Source organism: Eubalaena glacialis, chromosome 11 (genome assembly GCF_028564815.1).
Source record: "Eubalaena glacialis isolate mEubGla1 chromosome 11, mEubGla1.1.hap2.+ XY, whole genome shotgun sequence".
Classification (NCBI taxonomy): domain Eukaryota; kingdom Metazoa; phylum Chordata; class Mammalia; order Artiodactyla; family Balaenidae; genus Eubalaena; species Eubalaena glacialis.
The window spans coordinates 5,013,620-5,026,997 of record NC_083726.1 but is presented as its reverse complement, the minus strand read 5'-3'; the positions used below and the strand labels follow the sequence as shown (position 1 = coordinate 5,026,997).

At 62.3% G+C, this 13,378-nt stretch overlaps 1 protein-coding gene across 5 annotated transcripts in view; it reads left to right on the top strand.

Annotated features, from left to right (window-relative positions):
• Positions 1-13,378, top strand: part of PRR5 (proline rich 5) — a 51,401-nt gene that overhangs the window by 19,465 nt on the left and 18,558 nt on the right. For 2 of the 5 annotated variants that reach the window (XM_061204802.1, XM_061204799.1), the window contains exon 1: positions 6,083-6,427. In XM_061204802.1, the coding sequence (XP_061060785.1) occupies positions 6,294-6,427 (134 nt within the window). In that variant the 5' untranslated portion in view covers positions 6,083-6,293. Of the gene's footprint in view, positions 1-6,079; positions 6,428-10,038; positions 10,049-13,378 lie in introns of those variants that run through there. The other 3 variants (XM_061204800.1, XM_061204801.1, XM_061204803.1) reach the window with 3 other exon arrangements.

Below are 13,378 nucleotides of genomic sequence, written 5' to 3'. Positions count from 1 at the left end.
CTGCTGGCAGCTGCCTCCACATTGCTGTCTTCCCTCTGTGCCTGGATCTCTGTGTCTTCAGGCGGCCTTCTCATAAGGACAGCAGTCACTGGCTGCAGGGCCCACCCTACTCCGGTATGATCTTATCTCAGCTTGAGCACAGCTGCAAAGACCTACACCCAAATGAGTTCACAGGCACCAGGGGTTAGGACTCCAGCGTGTCTTTTGGGGGCCACAACAACAGGTGAGCAGTCTGGGTACCCCAGGACTCAGCCCAGCAGGCAGATTGCTTCTCCTGTCTTCAAGTTGATCGTGCGGAGCTGGACGGGGCAGGTGGGGTCCTTTTCCGAACGGGAGGCACCTGGGTGGTGGTGGCCCCCCTGCGCCAGTGTTGCCTCTTCTTGTGACATCGCTGAAAGGAAGGTAGCAGTGGCTGCTGCTTTCTCGGGGCCTGCTCCGCGCTGGGTCCCGGGGAGACACGCGCATCCTCATTAGCGTAGGAGGTCACTGAGCAAACGTCCAGACGCCGAAGCCTGCTGGTTTGAATCCCTGGCCAGGCCGCGTGACCTTGGACCCATCGCTTTTTCCAGGGGCGCCCCTGGCTCACCTGTAAACTGGGTTGATGGGAGCAGCTCCCTCCCGGTGGAACTGCTATGGAAATTGAAGGGTGGGTGCCGTGACACAGCCAGGTCACAGTAAGGGCTCCACAAGCATCGGCTGTGACCTCTGCCCTCATTTGATCTTCACCCTCACGCTGGGAGGGACATTCTGCAGAGCAGTCCAAGGCTCAGGGGGCTAAGGAGCTTGCAGGGGAGGTGGCCGGGCAGGGAGCAGACCCGGTTCGGGGGGCCGTGGAGCCTGGAATCTCTGCTGTGCCGTGCTTCTGCTCTACTCCCCTCACTGTGCCACGGGGCACCTATTTATAGACCAGAATCAGGGTTACACAACACCCGCCCAGGAGGGGCCTTGAGGACTGATTGTTTGAGACCTCGTTTACAGATGGGAAACTGAGGCTTGGACAGAGTCTCCTGTGGATGCCCTTGTGGGATCTAAGAAAAGGGACCTCTGCTGATCCGAGCCCCCTCACCCACCCCAGGAGTGGGATCCAAAGTGAAAGGAAGGGGGAATGTTCTGAGAGCAGAGGACAGAGACTACTGGTGTGGGGAAGGGGCTCCAGGAGGGGTCCTGGTGGCCGTGGGGTGGGAGTGGGGACTCAGCTGGTAGAGAGAAGACTTGAGGGGACCATGAACGTGTCAGGAGATGTCGGATGACAGAGCTAGGATGGGACGGCGAGCTCACCCCGTGACGGCAGAGACCCTGTCTTTCCTGTCCCCTGCTATATTCCCGACACCAAGAACAGTGCCAGGCATGTGGTAGGTGCTCAGCGTTTATTAAAGCACTGGGGAGGTGGGCTTCGTCCCCCCAGCAGCACAGTGTCCCCGCTCCCGCGCTTTCTGGCTGACAGCTTGAGCAGGTAGCTTAACCCCACTCAGCTTCACTATCCCCATCTGTGAAATCGGGGTAATAATGGTTGGTACTGGCTCTGAAGCCACTGGAAGGGACTTTTCCTCTGGAGCAACGTGAGGGCAGGACCCACCCACCTTGGGTGTTGGTGCCCCCAACCCAGGCTTGGCATGGGGAGCATCTGTAAGTCCCCCCATTCACGAAATGCCACACATGTTGCTTCTGGTGGGCCAACGCCCATCCAGCCTTGGATGAGAACCGGCCGTCCAGCCTTGGCACAGAACCGGCGCGTTGCAAAGCGTTCGGAGGTGACCAGGCTGGAGTCACCATGGGTGACGTGGGCTTAGCCCTGACTCGGGAATCTCTTTCTGCAGTGCGACCGTCACAGCCGGCAGTAAGCAAGCCCTTGGCGTGCACCCCATGACGACGTGAATGGTCTCGTCCCACCTCAGCCCATCGTGGGGCAGGTGTGTCCCCATCCCTATCCATCCCAGAGAAGGGAGGGATGGGCCGAGCACTCCCCCCACAGCTCCCTGCGCCCGGCACATTGCCAAGCCCCTCCCTGGGTGTCCAGGCCCCGGGGGTCCCCAACCAGCAGGAGGGACTTTCCCGATCAGCTGTGGGGAGCACGAGCCTTCGCCACCAGGGGGCGGAAGTGCCCCTCAGAGTGGGCAGGCCTGGGGCGGGCAGGGAGCAGCCAGCTGAAGTCAGCGCCAGAGAGAGGGATGAGAGGGTGACAGAGCTGGCAGAGCTGGCGGCTGTCTCTTCCCCGCTCGTGTCCTCACCCCGGTGGCCTAGAAGTCTGAAGGCCTGGGTTCCAGAGCTGCACAGACTTAACTGCAGTCCTGTCCCCAGGCGTCAGGCTGTCCATCCGTGACGTGAGGGGCTGAGCCAGGCACGGGGGTTTGCAGACCCCAGGGAATCACGCCAGAGTCCCTGAGATGCTCCTGAGCAATCCCAGGCCCCACTCCCAAAGAGCCTGACCGGGGTTTTGAACCAGCCCCAGGGGACTTCCTGATGCGAAGTCCCAGTGCCTTGAGCCCATCCTAAAGGTCACTGCCAGTCCTAGCGTGGTGCCCATGAAGACAAAACCTCTGGCCATCTCCTGAGCACAGTCATACCTCAGGGACCAAAGACACCTAGGTCACCATCTCCTGCCACATCTACGGGGGGCACGTGGCCTCTGAAAGGCTTTATGGGGTCTCTTTTCCCCTGTCCCTCAACCCTCAACCCCATGCATCTCACAGATGGGCAAACCGAGGCCCTAGAGGTCATTTGACTTGGCAGGGCCAGTGGACCCCAGTTCTGGCCCCCCGACCGAGGGCTCCCTCTCCCAACAGAAGGAAGAGCCCTGCGGGGGGCAGTCCCCCTTAGTGACCAGGGTCCTGTACCAGCTCCTGACACCCCACTGGTCGGGGAGGGGTTGGAATGAAGTTTGGATCCTGAAGGAGAGGACATGGTTGATGCCGTCAGGCCTGGCGCAGTTCTTGGAGCAGGGTTACTCTGGCAGCTTTGGGGGTGCGTGATGGGTACCCCCATCTCCCATTCCCTTGAATGGAGGGCATTTCCCTTACCTGAGTGCCAGACACACATGGGCCCAGCCCAGCAGCCCCCCTCCCCCCATACGGTTGCTCAATCCCCAACCCCTTATCTGGCCTGGAAGGCTCTGTAAGTGAGTGGAGGGCCCGGGCCTGCCTGCGGGGCAGCAGCTCAGCCAGAGCTGTCACGTGGGGCCTCAGGCCCCGGAGGCCCCGTCATCTGATGCTTCCCAGGAAGCCAGAAATCAGGGTTTCTATGTCAGTCTCTCCATTGTAAAACCTTGGCTGCATGCAGTTGGGGTTTTTTGTTTTCTTTCCCCGCACTGCCGGCTGTGCGGAACACGTTTAAGGGCTGGACTTGGCCATCGGCCACCCAGTTGCCCCCTGCTTTGGGGGGTGGGAGGGTTTGTCTCCTCCTGGCCTCAGCCTCAGATTCTGGCCCTGGGGGCTGGCTGCTCCCCTGGCTGTCCAGGCCCCCTCCCCGCCCCGTGCCCCTCCCTGCCTGTCACCAGCCCAAACACAGGGCAGTGACACCTTTGCCTGGGTCTCCACTACACCCCCAGTACTGGGCTGTTGGGTGTAGACGGATCTTACAGAAGTCTGCGGCTGGCTTCAGGGGGCAGCTAAAGCTAATTCCTTAACACTGACTGTGCATGGCTTTTAAACCCCTCAGCCATCCCCACCTCCGGCATTTCTTGCTGGCCTCTTCTCCCAGCCCCTCCTCTTCTTGCCTTTTCCTGCCCTCCCACCGTGGGCTGCCCTTACCACGCACCTCCAGTTTTCCCTCGGTTCCCCATCCAGAGCAGTCCAGCCTCCCTCCGCACTCAGCTGGCCGCTCTGGCCAGCCAGGCCCTGCCAGTGGCTGAGTGTTTCGCACCCAAGGGTGCCAAGCAAACGAAGCCAGCCCCTCCCCCGAGAGTCTGCCTCCAGCTCGGGAAGCCATCCTTCATCCCGTCCACCCGGGGTCTGAGCCAATCCCGGGGGTTCTCTGCTGCATTTACACCAGCGGCAGTTACAGTGGTTCTATCTCTGTCCAGTGTGGCAACTTTTACAAAGCATTGAATCCCTTCCTGCCAGTGAGACAGATGCTTATCCATCCATTTAACCGAATATTTACTGCGTGTCTACTGCATGCTGGGCTCCGGAATGTAGTGGCGAACCAGTTAGTACAGTCCCAGCCCTCCTGGCTTATGGCATCGGATGGAAAACTCACCAGACGACCAGAGGGCAACCCCTGAGCCTAACCCAGGGCGAAGGCAGTCAGAAGGGGGAGCCAGGAGAGGCAGGGAAGGCCCTCCAAGCTCTGGCTCTGGACTCCAGGCTCTGGACTTGATCCTCGGGGCCGTGGGAACACGCAGGAGCTCTAAGCGCAGGGGCGCGTGTGTGTGCCAAAGATCACTCCAGCCACCACCCAGAGGATGGGCTTGTCCCGTGACATGTGTGGCCCCAGGGAGAGCGGTCAGGGAGTGTCTGTTGTCCTGGCCTGGGAAGGTGACAGTGGAGGTGGAAGGAGTAGACGGGGTTCACAGAAGTTTCTAAAAGGGTGAGAAACCACCAGGGGCTTCACTGGGAGTTCAGTCCTTCCTGGTCTGTCACTCACACCGGGTCACGCAGGTCTCGGCCTTGGGGATTATGGGCTCTGGGGGAGTCAAAGGTCTCTGTTCCCTCGATTTGGAGCTCAGGGTCAGGGGGTTTGCCGGACATGACTCTGCCCCCCTAGGATGAGGGTAATGTCTGGCACGCAGTAGGTGCTTGGAAAATGCTGGTTGATTTTCACTGGACGTCTCCTCACCAGGGTCTCATACACCTTATATGCGGTTCTCCTGGTTCCTGGAGCCACAAAAGAGGCTTATTGGCCGCTCGGCCTGGCCTTGGCAACCCACCCTGCCTGTGGCATTCAGCAGAAAGAGCCCCGGCCTGGGGGGCTGAGCCAGGCCCCCTCCACCACCTCCTCCACCCCGAGGAACAGATCCCTGTCTCTGAGTGGGGACGATAACGTCGACTTATGCTGTGTCAGACTGAATTAGCAAGCCCCACAAGGCCCGGGGGGCAGGTGCTTTGGTTCTGCCCTTGGGGGGGAGCATCTCATGCACACACCCTGGCATAGAGGACCCAGGGACCCAGTGGCCTCTGGGCCTCAGTTCCCTCTTCTGTACAGCATGGGTGGGGGGGCCTCTGAGCACACTTCCCATGCTGAAGTTCTAGGATTGGCCCCTCCTCTCCCCCTCTGATTCACGCGGGAAGCATTTATAGGAAGACATGAGGTCGGTGCTCTGGTGACACAGGCATTGCTTCAGGAAAGAAATGAAGGAAGTGGAGGAGGGCGGCAACACTGTCTTGCCCTGTCTGATGGAGGGGGCAGGGGGCAGGAGAGCCCCATGGGGATCCCAGAAGCTGGAGGGGTGTCCTGCCATGTGCTCAGGAGGCCTGAGTCAGGCCCAGCCTTGCCATTTGTTGATTGCATGATGTTGGGCAAGTTCTTTCACCCTCTGAGCTTCAGTTTCCTCAACTGGAAAATGGGCTGAAGACCTCGACCCAGTCTTCATGATAACCACGGAGGAGTCTGTGTCCACGTGGCGGGGTCCTGAGGGATGTGTGTGGGCACAGCCTTTGTGGGGAGGGATGGCGAAAAGGGGGAAGATAACCACTGCACTAGGGGTCTGGGAGGGGGCACGAAGCTGAGCACCGTGTGGGTGTGGCCGCAGGAGCCGGCGCTGGGTGGGTGCTTGGGGTTGGATTGTGCGGTCGTCCGTGTTGGTTTCCTGTGGGCACTGGTGGCCCTTGGAAGGACAGAGGGGGCCAAAGTGCGACCCCCAGGAGGGCGGACTCAGGTTGCCTGGGGTGGGGGTGGGGGGCGAGTGGGATGCGGCGGCTGAGGCTGCGGAGGCCGCGGCCCCGCCCCCAGCTCGTGGCCCCGCCCATCTTGGTCCCGCCTCTGCGCACGCCCTCTTTCTTGAGGCCCCGCCTCGGCTCCGCCCCTCTCCTGCTCCGCCCCCGGGACCGCCCATGCTCCGCCTCCGGCCCTGAACCCCGCCCCCGGGCCCCTTTAGCGCCGAGTCCGCGCTACCGGCAGCGCTCTGGGAGCTCCACGCTGCGGCCGCTCCGAGCAATGATTAACCTGGCGGGGCGGCCGGCGCGGGGCCCGGGGCGGAGGCGTGGGGCCGGGGCGGGACCCTGGAGGGACGCTCGGCTTCCTGCTTTTGCCCAAGTCTCCTCGTAGAGGGCGCCGCAACGGCCGGGGCCCGCGGCGCGGCGTGGCGCAGGACGAGGTGCCGGGCGCGCGTGGGCGCGGAGCCTGTCGCCAGGGTCACCATGAGGACTCTCCGCAGGTTGAAGTTCATGAGTTCGCCCAGCCTCAGTGACCTGGGCAAGAGAGAGCCGGCCGCCGCCGCGGACGAGCGGGGCACGCAGCAGCGCCGGGCCTGCGCCAACGCCACCTGGAACAGGTAAGGCCGCGCCCTCCCGGCCGGCCCGCGGGCCGCTGGCCCCGGGTCCCAGAGCCAGGGGAGGGGGAGCCCTGAAGCAGGTCCGCGGGCGAGGGCCGGCCCCCAGCGAGGAACTGTGATGGGGGCAGCGCGGCACTTTACAGCTTGTAGAGAACTTGCTCTGCCGGAGTTGTGCGGACGGGGAGGGAAGTTTAGTGCAACGTGTTTCTAGAACGGAGGGACGAGACCGCGGACCCGGGGCTGGTCCCAACGCGCCCAGCTGGTGGGTGGTGGGGTGGGCCTGGATCCCGCGAGCCCGCCTCCCCCGCCCTCCCCCCGGGGTCTTCCCACGTCTTCGCTCCAGTGCTCATGGCAACCTGGGAGGTAAATAGAGCAGGAAGTATTTATCCCATTTCGCAGATAAGCCTCGCGGGCGCAGTCGGTGGGTTGCCGCTGCGCTTCCTGTTCTGCGTTTAGGTCCCTTTGGTCGGCGGTGGGCGGGTGGCTTTCCCTTGAGCGGCCCCCTGCCCTCCCAGCTGTCAGCAGGGGTGCAGCAGCTGCCCGGCATTCTTTAGACGACCCTCCCCTCGCGGGCCCTTCTCAGACAAGCAGGGGCGTGGGAAGTCCCACCACCCCCTCCCACTTTGTTTGAAGAGCAAGGCTGGGATCCGGAAAAGAGACGATTTATTTAGTGGGATTTCCCCACCGTGTTTGCTCATGAGCCCTTTTCAAAAATAGATATTTCCACCAAAAGGAAAATGGGAGAGCAGGAGAAGAGAGTGGGGCAGGCTATCCAGGGGGCTGTGGATGCTGCCCCCATCACCACACACACCTGGCAGTGAAACCCTGCCAGATGCTTCACCGTCTGTGGTCTTGGCCACCAGAAAGCCAACTGTCAATGTGGACACTCATTCTGTTTATCAGTCGTTTCATGAGCGTCATGGTGGGCACAGGGCTGCCAGCCTGAGACTCTCCTCTGTGCACTCGCAGGACTCGGTCGTCCAGTCACATGCTTGTCTTCTGTCCCCTACCAAGTTGCAAATTGCTTGAGTGCTGGGACAAGCCTGCCTCAGTTTCCCTATCGGTCAGCGGGCATGCACATTCCTTCTTACAGGACTGGTGTGGGGACAGAGAAGGAAGGACTCTCGTTGGGTAATCTCATCAGCCCAATGACTGCACACTGCCTTAAGAGGCGTTTCCTCCTCTTGTGGAGAGAGAAGCAGTCTCCCTCCTCGTTTCCCTGCCGTGGTTTAGCGCAAGGAGCCAAACAGACTTAGTTCAAATCCCAGCTCTGCCTCTTCCCTGCTGCGTGGCCTTGAGCAAGCTGTTTAGCCTCCCTGGTCCTTAATTTCCTTTTCCATAAAATGGGTCATTGTAGAGATTAAATGTGAAGATCTGTATTAAAGTCCTCAGCACGTGCCTGGCACGTAGTAGGGCCTCCGTAACTCATATTTCAAGCTCAAACTCATGCTGGGGACAAACTCATGTCAGGGAGGGCCTGTAGGGACAGGGTTTGGGGGGGCCCCTCAGGCGTCGGCTGGTTCCTGAGCTTTCACCAACATCAGCTTTCTCCTGCTATGGTCGGCCCTGCTGGGGGGTCTCCAGGCAGAGGTGGGGAACCCTGGGGTAGGCTCGGAGTCTTCTGGAGCTCAGGGAGGTACCTGTAGGGAGAGGCCACCTGGGTCTCCCCCCCCCCCCCCACTGCTTCTCACTTAAAGGAACTTTCAAACTTCAGTGCCATTCTGTGCCTTGGCTGGGCAGACCGCAGGGGAGCGGCCCGGCCCACAGCCGGCATCTCTAAGGCTCCGAGCCGCCCAGCCCTTGGACCCACGTCAGCTCCGCCTGCCATGCCGCACTCCTGTGTGCCGGGCCCCTTCACAGCCCTTGGTGCACTTTGTAGCCCAGGGAGGGAGTTATGACTACCACCCCCCATGTAGAGGTGCAGAGGGGGACGCAGAGAGGACCAGGAAGCCTGCCCGTGTGGACGCCGCAGAGCGGAGCCACTGCTCTCCTGGGCAGAGGGGGCCCTGAGCCAGGGAGGTGCAGTGCCTTCCCCGCCAGCGTTCCGCAGGTACCGTGGGGAGGTCGGGGCCTCTTCTGGTCGCTGCCTGCCTGCCCAGCCCCGATCCTTGCAGTGGTCCCCGCCAGGGCCCCCCAGGACACAGCCTCGGGGGGCGGGGCAGTGCAGGTCCTGCCTTGCTAGGTTGTAGACTCCTTATTTTTAGTCCAAGATGAACCCCGTTTTTCCATGTGACCACGTTAGTTTCCCAGGGCAACCGTAACAAATTGCCACAAACTTGGTGGCTTAAAACAACAGACATTCATTTTCTCACAGTTCTGGAGGCCAGAAGTCCAAAATCAAGGTGTCGCCAGGGCCTCGCTCCCTCTGGAGGCTCCAGGGAAGGCTCCTTCCTGCCTCTTGCAGCTCCCAGTGGCTCCTCGGCCTGTGGCTGCATCACTCCGTTCGCTGCTTCTGTCTTCATCTGGCCACCTTCTCTGTGTCCAGACCTCCCTCTCCTTTCTCTTAGAAAGTCATTGGGCCACCTAATGTAGGGCCCACCCTAAATCCAGGATGATTTCATCTCAAGATTCTTAACTAATTACATCTGCAAAGACCCTGTTTGCACATAAGCTCTGGGGTAGCAGGTGGACATGAATTTCTAGGGGACACTATTCAACCCACTACAGTGGACCCTGGATCCATCCCCTAAATTCCTTGTGCCTCTGTTTCCTCATCTGGACATGGGGCAAAATACATAGTTTGCTCCTGTGATAGTGGAATCCGTGCACTCACCTAGCCATTCATTCATTCGTTCATTCATTCACTGTCCGGCACTGGTCCGAGCAGGTGGTGTTCAGCGCTGGGAAGAGGATAAACCGGGGGAGCGCGGGTGCTGACCACACACAGCGGGGACCCGGGCTCCCTTCTCCTGCGGGTGCGCAGGGCAGGTTTGAGTGCTGGGTGCCAGGCTGCCGGCTGGCTGGGCCACGCTCACAAACCGGAAACTAGAACAGAACCGTCAGAAGCTGTTTCCTAAGCCCCTGCTGCTGCTTTACGGGGCGGGTTTGTCCCCTGTGCCCGGCCCAGTGCCGGCACTGCAGAGAGGAGGGCGCAGGAGTGACTTAGAAGGCTCACCTGTCACTCCCACCTGGAGCCCCTGATCCCCTCCCTCCCGAAGGGCCCGGGCATGGCATGCTGTGTCCCTGTCTGTCCCTGTGTTGGCCCCAGTTAGCTCCTCGCTGGGTGTGCACCCCACGCAAGGCCTCCAGCTGCACGAAGGTCATGTTCTTGAGCTGAGGGGCCAGCTGGGGGGCAGGCAGGAGTGCCCTGTACCTGCGTTTGGGCCAGAGGGTGTAGACCATTATGGAGCCCTACTCCTTGCCAGGCCTGGATGTGCCCGAATGCCTGAGACTTGGCGAGCCTGGCGCCCACCCGCCTTCTGGCTGTGAGAGCAGAGGCCCCGTGCAGGTGGAGCCCGCGCACTCTTGTTCCCACGGGACCACCTCCGAGGCTGGGCTGATGGTCCTTAGCATCCGGATAGAGAAACTGAGGCCAGAGAAGGAGAGGGACTTGACCAAGAGCCCCTGCTGACGTTGAGTCTGAACCCTGGCCTGACTTGAAGCCGCTGCCCAGGGACACGTGTGAGTTGGTGTCTGCTGGGGCCGGGCGAGGCGGGGGGTGGTGGTGAGAGCCCGAGGTGCAGCCCTCCCTCCTCGTCTGCCCGTCCCTGGTCCTGGACGGGGCCACTGCTGGCCTAAGCCCCACAGGGCGTCCTGCACCTAGATCTCCTCCGGGGCCGTGATTGCTCTATCCCCCGGACGCGGTGCCCACCGACCCCGACCCGTGCCGGGCCCTGTCCCAGCCCCAGGCGTGGAAGAGCTGCTTTCATCCCTGCACCGGCCTTCGAGGTGGGACTTGCTACCCCCGTCTTGCAGATAAGGATCCTGAGGTTCAGAGGTGCGGGGACTGCCCAGGTCTAAGTCCAGAGTCTCTGCCACCACCTCACGGGGTCTCAGGGGCCGGAGGAGGTTGGCTGAAGCCCTCAGGGTGACCGGTTGGTTGGGAGTTGGAGGTGGAGGCCGGTGGGGGGCCGGTGCTTGGCTTCCCGGCCAACCCTCACCAACAACTTGCTCTGAGTCGGGCCTGGGTCCTGAGCCCCCTGCCCCTCTGAGGCTGTCTGGGTGTGGCCAGCAGAGTCACGGCCCTAAAAGATGTCTGGGAATCTGTGAATACGTTCCCTTACACGGCAAGAGGGACTTTTCAGATGTGATTAAGTAAATGATCTTCAGATGGGGAGGTGGTCCAGGTGGGCCCAGTGTCACCACAAGGGTGCTAATGGGAGGGAGGCCCAGGGGTCAGAGTTCAAGAAGGAGACGTGAGGATGGGAACCGAGAGGTTGAAGACACTGCACTGCTGGCTGTAAGGATGGAGGGAGGAGTCCTGACCAAGCTGGAAAAGGCCAGGAAATGGACTCTCCCCTGGAGCCTTGAAGGAGCCACACCTTGATTCTAGCCCTGTGACACTGACAGAGCTTCCGGCTTCAGAGCTGTAAAAAACCAACTTTTGGCTGCTTTGCAGCCGCTGTGTGTGGTCTTTGGTTACAGCAGCCAGAGGACACTCATATGCTGGGCTTCCCTCCCTCACTTCTCCCGCCCAGCAGTCGGGGCTCAGGGCCATCCGCGCTCCACCTCCCGGCCCCCAGCCCAGCGACCAGAACCTGGCCTCCAGCTGGACGGGGGGGACCGTGCAGCCAGGCAGCCATGGGGGCGGCGTGGGCACCCCGCTGTAGCCCTGCAGCCTGTCGGGACGGGGGGGTCAGCGCAGTCAGGCGTCTGCCTCCCTGGGCAGGTGGGGCTCTGGAGAAAAGCTCTGAGTTCTTGCCTGGAGCCCAGGGGGGAGCAGGGGTGGGAGTGGGGCTCCTCCTGGTCAGCCAGGAGCCCGGGAGGGAATTGGGGGGTGTGTGAGCCAGGGCCAGGGGACCGAAAGTAGGGTGAGCATGATGCCGGTTTGCTGAGGAGCAGGGGAACGGGCCCGCAGGCCTGAGAGTGGTATCCTCAGGTACCCGCATCTGCCAGAGGGTCACCTTGAGGCCCGGCAGGGGGTCGGATTGGGTTCCGAGTCGCCTGCCTCCCCTGTGCCTCCCCTGTGCCTTCACCTGGGCATGAAGAGGAGGCCCGTGGATGCTTCCCCCGGGGCGACCGGAGCAGAGCGAAGCAGGGCTTCATGTCTCAGGGCTGGCCGTGGCCCCCTGGGATAATGATGAGGGTGTGGGAGGCCCCGGGCCCGAGTTGCATTTCTGTCTGGGGGGATAAGTCACATGAGGGCCTCTCCTCTGCCCACCCCACCTCCTCTCTCTCCGGCGGCTCACAGCAGGGCTTTGTTATTGACCCAAGGGTTGATCACCCTTGGATGGACAGGGCAGAGCGGGGACTAGAGCCTGGGCTGTCTGGGGTGGGAGCCCAGGCGGGCACCGTGGGGACCCGGTGGAGCCCAGCACCTCCGCCCACCCTCGTCCACCCCCGCCCACAGGCCAGGTCCTGAGAAAGAGCCAGGCCTCGACACCAGGGGGAGGGGCTCGAGGAAGTGCCAACCCCTCTCGGGGTCCGGGTCGGCCTTCTGGGGACACCAAGTAGTTAAGAGGGTGAGGAGGGGCACCTGGCGGAGGCCTGCCCTCCCCTCTGATTTCTGAGGCTCCAGAGGCAGCTCCAGAGCAGGGTAGGGCCTGAGAAAGGGCAGAGCTCCACCTCTAGGCCTCTCCGTCTCTCTGGGGGTTCCTGGAGGTGTGTTGTCTGACCCCCCAGAGGCCAGGCTGTGGGGTCCCCCACGCACTCACTCTCTGCCGGACCTTCCTGTGTGGGCAGATGGGCAACACTGAGACCGGTGACGGTGGGCCAGGGACCCGCCTCGCTGGGGTCCCACCTGCTCGCAGCGCCACACCGGCCCCAGCCGAGCCAGGGCGGCCACAGGCGGGTCCCCCCAGGGGCCTCACAATCAGCCCTTCCTCCCCAAGCCTGACCACGGGGCCCCCGGCCAGCCCTGGTGGCAGCAGGCCTCGGCACCATCCTGGGTGCCATGGATCCCCACTAAGGGTCCTGGGCATCTCCCCTCACCCCATGCTCAGGTGACAGATGCTGAGACTTGTCGCTGCCCTCCTGTCTCCCTACATGGGGCAGAGGGACAGGCCCGGAGAGAGGAGGTGATGGGTCAGCTGCCGCTCGGGCCTCACCCAGAAGGGCCCCGGGCCGCCTGCCGTTTCCAGGGGGCCCACTGCCAGTGCCCCCGGCTGGGCCTCGGTGTGGGAGGCCCCGGGCCGGAGTTTCACTTCTGTTTGGGGGGGGATAAGTCACATGAGGGCCTCTCCTCTCCCCACCCCTCCTCCTCTCTGTCGGGCGGCTCACAGCAGGGCTTTGTTATTGACCCAACTTGGACTTTGGAAAGAAGGTGGAACCTCGGCTGCAGAGAAGCGGGAAGGAGCGGGGCCTTGCCTGTCCAGCAACCCCAGGTTGGGCAGCTGTGTGGGGCGGGAGGACTGTGGGCCCCGGGCTCCCTTCTGGCCCTGCCAGGCATCAAGCTGTGTGACTCTGGGCCGTCCCCTGGCTTCTCTGAGCCTCAGTGTTTCCTTCTGCAGCCTGGGCTGTCACAGTCCCCACCTCATGGTGTGGTTAGAAGCAGATGGAGAAAGCCCGGGGCAGATGGTTGAGCCGTGCTGGCTGCTTCCGGGGGCACATATCCTGCCCCCCGCCCCCCGCAGCCACTGCTGATGATACCATGGCACACGTAACCCCACAGGGGCTGTGATTACGAGTCCCATTGTACGGAGGGGGAAGCTGAGGCACTCACGGGCCGGTCTCCAGAGGCGGGCAGCAGGGAAGCCCGGAGCTGGGATTCGACCCCAGGCCCGCACCTGAACGAGCCTCGGGGCTGGATGTGGGAAGGGCAGGATCAGGGTCCACCGGGGTGGAGGCTGGGCT